Source organism: Cyprinus carpio, chromosome A15 (genome assembly GCF_018340385.1).
Source record: "Cyprinus carpio isolate SPL01 chromosome A15, ASM1834038v1, whole genome shotgun sequence".
NCBI lineage: Eukaryota > Metazoa > Chordata > Actinopteri > Cypriniformes > Cyprinidae > Cyprinus > Cyprinus carpio.
Window position 1 is genome coordinate 24,505,382 of NC_056586.1, and position 8,047 is coordinate 24,513,428.

The following is an 8,047-nucleotide window of genomic DNA, read 5'->3' on the forward strand; positions in this document are numbered from 1 at the left end:
ATAGATAGATAGATAGATAGATAGATAGATAGATAGATAGATAGATAGATAGATAGATAGATAGATAGATAAAATTATATAACAAGTGAAGGATAGATAGATAGATAGATAGATAGATAGATAGATAGATAGATAGATAGATAGATAGATATATAACAAATCAGATTAGATAGATAAATCATAGATAGATAGATAGATAGATAGATAGATAGATCGACAGATAGATAGATAGAAATTATATAACAAATAGAACATCGATATATAGATAGATAGATAAAATTATATAGATAACGATATTAGATAGAAATCATAGATAGATAGATAGATAGATAGATAGATAGATAGATAGATAGATAGATAAAATATATATAACAAGTGAACATAGATAGATAGATAGTAAGATAGATAGATAGATAGATATAACAATGATATAGATAGATAGATAGATAGATAGATAGATAGTAGATAGATAGAAATTAGATAACAAATGAACGATAGATAGATATAGATAGATAGATAGATAAATTAGATAAATGAATTTATTAAAGAAACTTCAGCCTCTAACAATAGATAGATAGAAAAAAATTCTATAACAAATGAATTTATTAAAGAAACTTCAGCCTCTAACACCTTTTCTCTTTTATATAAAAAATGATCCTTTAACACTTGCGTTCTCTGTTATTTAAATATTCTATCTACTTGGTTTCTTTTTTATTTATTATAAAGGTGGGGGGGAAGCTTGCTTCGTGTACTATGTTAGACTGAGACTTGTCACAGCACTAACATATTTTTTCTCTTTTGTCCTCCTCATCTGCTGAATGATTAAATGTCAATGTAATGCAAACGCATTGAATCTACGTTCTTTTACATTCGTACGCGCTTGGCATTCACGACGCCCCTTACGTCACGACGTGGCCGTAGTTGCCACAGCAACCGCTCCAGCTTCACCGCTAGTGCGCCACAACATTCCCTCAAGCGGCTGCTGCACATCCACCCGACAGATCTGATATCGGATTTGACATCGACGATGCGTTTAAAATCCCACGCAAAGCGCCTTCTTCACTAGATCGACTGCGTTCCGTGTAACAGAAGCGCTTATTTTATTTCGCAGGAGTAAATTCCCTTCGTGTGAGACGGAGAGATGTTGGTTAGCTTAGCCTAGCGCGCTAATCCTTCAGCAGAACTGATCAAACTGTTGATTCCAATACGCCGTAAGACAATCTTTTCTCTTTATTTATTGTCCTCATTATGCACTTAATGCGTTATGTTTATGTATTTATGCAGTGTGCATGTTTGTGTGGCAACAACGTAAGCTGTACGTTACTAATCTTTGGTCCAGATGTCATGTTTCGTCTGTAAATTTATTAAACAGATAAAAATGGCTTTAAATGCACAAAACAAATCTCCAAACTGGACCTTTTCGATTAATAAAACTGAAAACTAGAAATTAAACAGCTTGCATAAAATAGTGATGCTTAATTTTAAGTCCCAGTGAGCTTTTGCATTGTGTGTTAAATTGTAAAATAAATAAAATCCAAATTAAATTGGATTTAAAAATCACAGGCTTGTAATCGATATTAAACAGTCTATCAGTCTCTCAGACCTGTGCAGTGAAAAGTATCATCTGATCTGTTTTAATGCAATCATAAACAGCAGTTTTGTTATGTTTATTTATCGTTTATGGATGCTGACTGTATGATTTCTAAAGTCGCTGCTTTGTATCTCTTGTTTTTTCCTCTGTCGGGATTTCTGTAGCTGATGCATGTGATATTTAAAACAGGTGAAAGATGCCCGGGACAGATGACCCTCGTAAGCTGTTCATCCTGACCACGGCGGGAAATTACTTCAGTCTGGACACACAGGCGTCTCTGTCCACCTGCCGTCCGCTCGATAACTTCTTAGATGACAGCAACGAATTCCTGCTCAGCGTCAGCAGAAACACAGATGAGCTGCGCTTCTCAAACAAGGTGCTGTGAGCTGCATACAGCTGGGATATATAACTAAGCCACGCAAGAAATGAAAAATAGTTTAAAAAAAAAAGTGTCTGCTAAATGACTTGATGGAAATGTTTCTTTCTTTCAAAAATTCTCCATTTGTCAGTGTGCATGAACCAATAGTATTATTATGATATATTGAATTGGCTTTTATTTCTATATTTTATATATATTTTTATTTTTATATCATAAATGATATTTTATATATATATTACATTATATTAGGGGTTTAAATCGGATGGTTCGTCACGATACGATACAATATCGATACCTCAAAAATTTCTATGATACGATTACGATTCGATTCGATACAGGAGTATATTGATTGATATTTTGATATTATACATCTACATTTTTATTAACTCACAAATGCAACCAAAATATATAACAAAAACATCAAACCGAAAACCTCAAATCGTACACCCAAAACAACAAAAACAAAAAAAAAAAAACAACAAAAATTTTCAATTTTTATAAAATAAATTATATAATAAAGAAAATAAACAATTGGACAAACAATTCTGGCTGCTACTATGGGCTCAGTGCAAAAAATCTTTTCTACAGGTAACCAAACTACAAGCAATATCAGGAAATCAATACAATACAACAAAGACACAAGTTCAATAAACTTTAAAACAGTTAAATAAACTGCTTTTCAGGTTTTCAGCTCAGTCTAAAATACATTTTAAGGTACGCTACAGAAATGTAATAATCAAATGTAAATAACTGCACAGTCTTCACTGTTTAAAACTAAATATAGATTAATCATTGTTGATGTTACAAAGGTTATTTAGTCAGAAGCAGTGAGCACTTGTATTTTTCTTTGACAGCATTAGATTTATTATTAGTTTGCTTTCACTACACAAGGATTTAATATACACATGCCTTTTCTTTCTGAACTGTTAACGTTAAGACATATGCCTAACCGACTGTGTTTACTAGGATATTCCCCAAAACGCGCATTTTGATGTAATTATGTATTTATTGATCCATGCACAAAAAAGCGGAAGAGAGCTCAGTTTAGTATTCGCGCGTGTGGCTGACTGTGTGCGTGCACGCGCTTCAGATGTGTGCGCTGAAAACTTCTCACACAGTCTTTTATGCTCACCTTGTGCCTTTGGCAGTCCTTATATCGAGTCCTGATCAGTGAGTTTGAGCGAGAATGCATGCGTTGGCGGTAATGCATAGACGGACATTATGTGAAAATGTAGACAGTGCCAAATAAGCTGCCTATTTATATTACAGATATCGATATTTTACGTGTGCCATCGATGCATCGTATCGTCAGACATCATATCGATGTATCGATCCATATTGATGAATCGTTACACCCCTACATTATATAATATATATATTATATTTTAATTTTAGTTTAAGTTTTAGTAATTTTTTTATGTGCTTTTGTCATTTTTATGACTTGTTTTTTTAATATTTTTATTAAGCTTTCACTTATTTTTATTTTAGTTTTATATCTATCTGCACTGTATAATAAATCTCTTACCTATCGCACATACACACTCACTTTCTTATTAATTAAAATAAAAGAAATAATAACCAAACTAATAAAAAAAAAATAAAAAAAAACAACACAAACAAACATAAAATCAAAAAATAATTCACACTGCTGTTCACACTGCTTTCACACAAGAAAGAATGATTTTCAAGCAATCAGATACATGCACCAATATATAAATCAATAGCAGTATTTACATATTAGCAATATCTATCTACATGTATTTTTACTACATGGTTATTTTTTAATCGATGAAAAAAATAATGCATAAAATGCTAAATTAAAACTGTTTTTAATGCACGCTTCAGTGAGCACTTTTGAGTGAGGATAAAAATAACTCTTTATTTAATTAACACTATGAACTGATTAACTGGCATAAATTAAAAGATTCATTTAAATCAAATTAATCAAAAACTAATTCAGTGATTAATTTTCATGTAGAGTGTTTGCTACCGAACCCACAATCTTCAGGAAACGTCAAATAAAAAGTGCATTAAAATCACTACAGTATTCATGATAATTAGCATAATTTTATATTGCAATATTGAAATAATATTCATTAAATCGCAGATGTTCAGTGTATCACTCAGCTACCAAACGTTCTCAGAAAATGCTGAATTGTGGCTCATGTTGTCTCTGTGTAGCTGGAGAGCATGGATGGCGACGGCAGGGTTCTGCTGTTCTTCAAACCTCATCCGTGTGTGGTGAGTGAGGAGAACCTGCACCGATCCGTCCTGGTGTCCTCCATGCTGGAGTCTCCCATCAGCACCCTGTACCAGGCCTTGAGACAGGTCTACGGCCCCGTTCTGCTGCAGGTCAGGCGCAGACACACAGGACGCGTTTCACATGGATGTGATTTTGTTCTTGGGTTTGTAATGCGTGTTGTCGTGTGTGTATTCTGCAGGATGATAAATGGAGTCAGTCGTTCGACTCAAAGCTTCAGTCTCTGCTCACGGATCTTGAGGTCGGGCTGGGCTCTGTGCTCAGACACTCACACCCAAAGGATTCTGGGGAACGGAGTCATTCAGAGACGGATGTGTCGAGTGAGTTCTCATTCAAACACTTTGCTTTTCCCAGCTTGTACTCCTGTGCATTTATGCTCCACGTACTGGTGTGTGTGCAGGTATCATGACGCCTCTGGATGAGTTCAGCTTCTGGGCTGATGTCGGTCGCTCCGGACAGCATAGCAGAGAGAGAGACAGAGCGGCACACTTCTCTGAACTCTTCACCACCATCGAGAAGGTGCATACATGCACTTTTAGACATGATTGTGCTCCGTCCAACACGTAGTCATTCAAAGTTACTCCATTTGTTAGTATGCATGAACCAGTGTTATTGAAATATTATTGGTATACTATTATAGTTTTTATTTATAGCTTTTTCTTTATCTTTTCAGTTTTCATTTTATTTGAAGTTTTAGTAATTTTGTTATGTGCTTTTTTCATTTTTTTATATTTCTATTTAGCTAAATTTCAACTTTTATTTCTGTTAGTTGCCAAGTTAACATATTTAATTGTAGTTTAAATTAATTTCATTATTTGTATTATTTTTGTTTTTTAATATTCCTATTCTGCTTTAATTTATATTTAATTAATTTCTAGTGCTTTTAGTACTTCAGCCTAAACTTGTTAACATTTTTAATTTCAAGTAATTAAGTAATTATGTTGTGTTTTTTGTCATTTTTATTAGTTTTTTATTTTTCTGTTTAGTTTTAATTTATTTTATTTCAGTTTTTGTGATTATAGTACTTCAACTTTTTTATTTCAGTTTTTTTCAAAGGTAACACTTTTACGTTTTTTTGTAATGTACTTTTGTCACTTTTATAAATTTTGTTAATATTTCTATTTAGCTTAATTTATATTTTTATTTTAGTTTTAGTACTTCTAGTGTTTTAACTTAAAAACTTTTATTTCAGTTAATTTTAATTTTATTAAAAATGTTCTAAAGTTTTTTTGAGTAAATATGATATGTGCTTTTGTCATTTTTATGACTTCAATATTTCTGTTTAGCTTTATTTTTAATGAATTAATGAATTAAAATTTTATTAATTATAGTACTTCAACTTCAACTTATTTTTGTTTCAATTAGTTGCCAAGGCAACATTTCTAGATCCAATGTAAATAGTTTTTTTAAGTTTAAGTTTTCAGCTAATATTTATTTATATTTGATTTGATTTCAGTTATTACAATTAATTTTAAATAGTTTTGAGTTTTAGTTATATACAATAGCAACACAGGTGCCTATGAACTGGCTGTTTACATCAACTTTGAATCAGTTCTGATCTGTCTAAGCTGTTTTATGAGAAAACATTTAACTGTGCATGGTGTGTTTGTTTCAGGACTACAGCAATCTGGACAGTTTCAGTCTGGTGGAGGTACTAGACCTGATTGAGAGCACCCGTGAGACAGTAGATGACGTGTGGAAACAGAATGAACACGCCCCCTACCCCGAGACACGAATGATCCGACTCATGGATGTCACAGGTGCACAGATCAGACATGGTTGCTAAGTGATAATGATGCTCGACTCAATAATATATTTAATGAAATACTGCGTTCCTGATGTATTTGTATTTACAGGCGGCGCTCTCGGCAGGTTTGTACAGAGGAAGCTGAGCACCCTGCGCTTGTGGGATGATCCATATTTCACAGTCAGGGAGGGGCTTAAAGGGGGCGTGGCTGCCTGTGAACAGTGGGTGGCGGTCTGTGAACACCTGACTGGTCAGGTGTGGAAACGCTACTCGCCTCATCCGTGGAGCGGAGAGAAGCACCGCCCACAAGGACTGCAGAGCCTCGCCCAGCGATTAGATGAGGTCATACTGACGCCTGTCAATCATCTCAGGCAGTTTAATCTAGTGCATTACCTCATGACCTGTGTGTGTGTTTCAGGTGGTGCAGGTGCGATCTGTGTGTGAGAAACTGCAGCGTTTGTTATCCGGAGGGAAGCTGCAGGTTTCACCCGCGCGTGTGTATCAGCCTTTCACAGGGCTCAACCCCATACACTACAACCCTTATACTGAGGTACACGAACGCACAAGATCTTCACTGTTAGATTGAATATTTGATATATCACTCAGCCTGTCACTGTGTATGCGTGTTCAGCCCTTATGGAGAGCTGCAGTGTCTCAGTTTGATCGACTCATCGCTCCAGCAGAACAGGAAGCAGCTGGAAAGCTCAAGACCTTCATAATTGATGCACAGGACAGTCCACAGCAGGTACGCACAATCACACTAGTCTTGTGTATCCAGATGTTTGGCTTTGTGTCCAAATCACAGCTTATTCTAGCTACTTAGTCAGGAAGAGACCTGGTACAACAAAAATAGACAACAAATACAGACAAAACATGGATATACAACACCATTCAGAAGTTTGGGGACAGTATGATTTTTTTTTTTTAAAGAAACTAATACTTTTATTCATCAAAGATGCTTTAAATCGATCAAAAGAGACAGTAAAGATTTTTTTAATTTTTTATATTTAAAAAAACTGTTCTTTTGAACTTTCTGTTCATCTGTGAATTTTGAAAAATAAAATGTATCACGGTTTCCACAAAAGTATGAAGCAGCACAACTTTTTTCAACATTTATAATAATCAGAAATGTTTCTTGAGCAGCAAATCATCATATTAGAATGATTTCTGAAGATCATATGCCTCTGAAGACTGGAGTAATGATGCCGATATATCGGCCGATATTTGGCATTTTTTAAATATCGGCATCGGCGATAAGTTTTTCTGCTTGGCCGATGTGTTTGAAACAGGACTTTTATTTTGACGGTGACGAGAACGGCAGCGCCTGAGCACACAGTGCTCACATTCTCCCTCTTGTTTGCTGTCGTTGTTAACCATTCTGTCTTATACGGATAGAAGTCTGTGTAATAATCAGATAGAACGGTTAAAGAAAGGAATTAATGTATACAGAAAGTATTAAAACGATTGCTTTTATATTAGTAGTAATAGGCAAACGTTATAACACTTTCTTGTTTGCAGTCAGCATTCAGTAAATACGCATTTATATAATTTAAACAAATCTTTGAATGACTAACTTTAAACTCGTGATTTCAATTATGCTGCGCTTTATGCATTTGCCCACTGACATATTCATGTCAATTTCTCTGTGTGCTGCTTATAAAATGAGTGTTACCTTGACTTTATTTAAAAAATATGATTCCCAATGCACACAAACTTCCCAGATTACTGAGTGCCCTGTTGCTTACAGTGTTAAACCTCCTAATTATATTTTTATTAAATATTTATTTATTTGTGAAAAATACTTTGTCATCTAATGTATAAGTATGTTTATTTTACACATTTATTTTTTAATCCATTGTCAAATGATTTTAAATTTCTTAAATATTAATATAAAAATAATATCGGTCGAACCACTGGTTATTTTATATTGTAATAATATTTCACAATATTACAGTTTTTACTGTATTTTTGATCAAATAAATGGTGAGTATAAGAAACTCTTTCAAAAACATGAATCTTACTGCCCCTTATATTGTGACTGGTAGTGTATTAATAAATGCACATAAATAT

The 8,047-nt window shown here is 34.0% G+C and overlaps 1 protein-coding gene across 1 annotated transcript in view; it reads left to right on the plus strand.

Annotated features, from left to right (window-relative positions):
- Positions 1-912: 912 nt before the first annotated feature.
- Positions 913-8,047, plus strand: part of LOC109109629 (cytoplasmic dynein 2 heavy chain 1-like) — a 62,139-nt gene continuing 55,004 nt past the window's right edge. The window contains 9 exon segments of the mRNA XM_042771747.1: positions 913-1,211; positions 1,781-1,967; positions 4,152-4,322; positions 4,412-4,550; positions 4,631-4,749; positions 5,846-5,990; positions 6,087-6,319; positions 6,396-6,527; positions 6,609-6,722. Coding sequence (XP_042627681.1) covers positions 1,788-1,967; positions 4,152-4,322; positions 4,412-4,550; positions 4,631-4,749; positions 5,846-5,990; positions 6,087-6,319; positions 6,396-6,527; positions 6,609-6,722 — 1,233 coding nt within the window. The 5' untranslated portion in view covers positions 913-1,211; positions 1,781-1,787.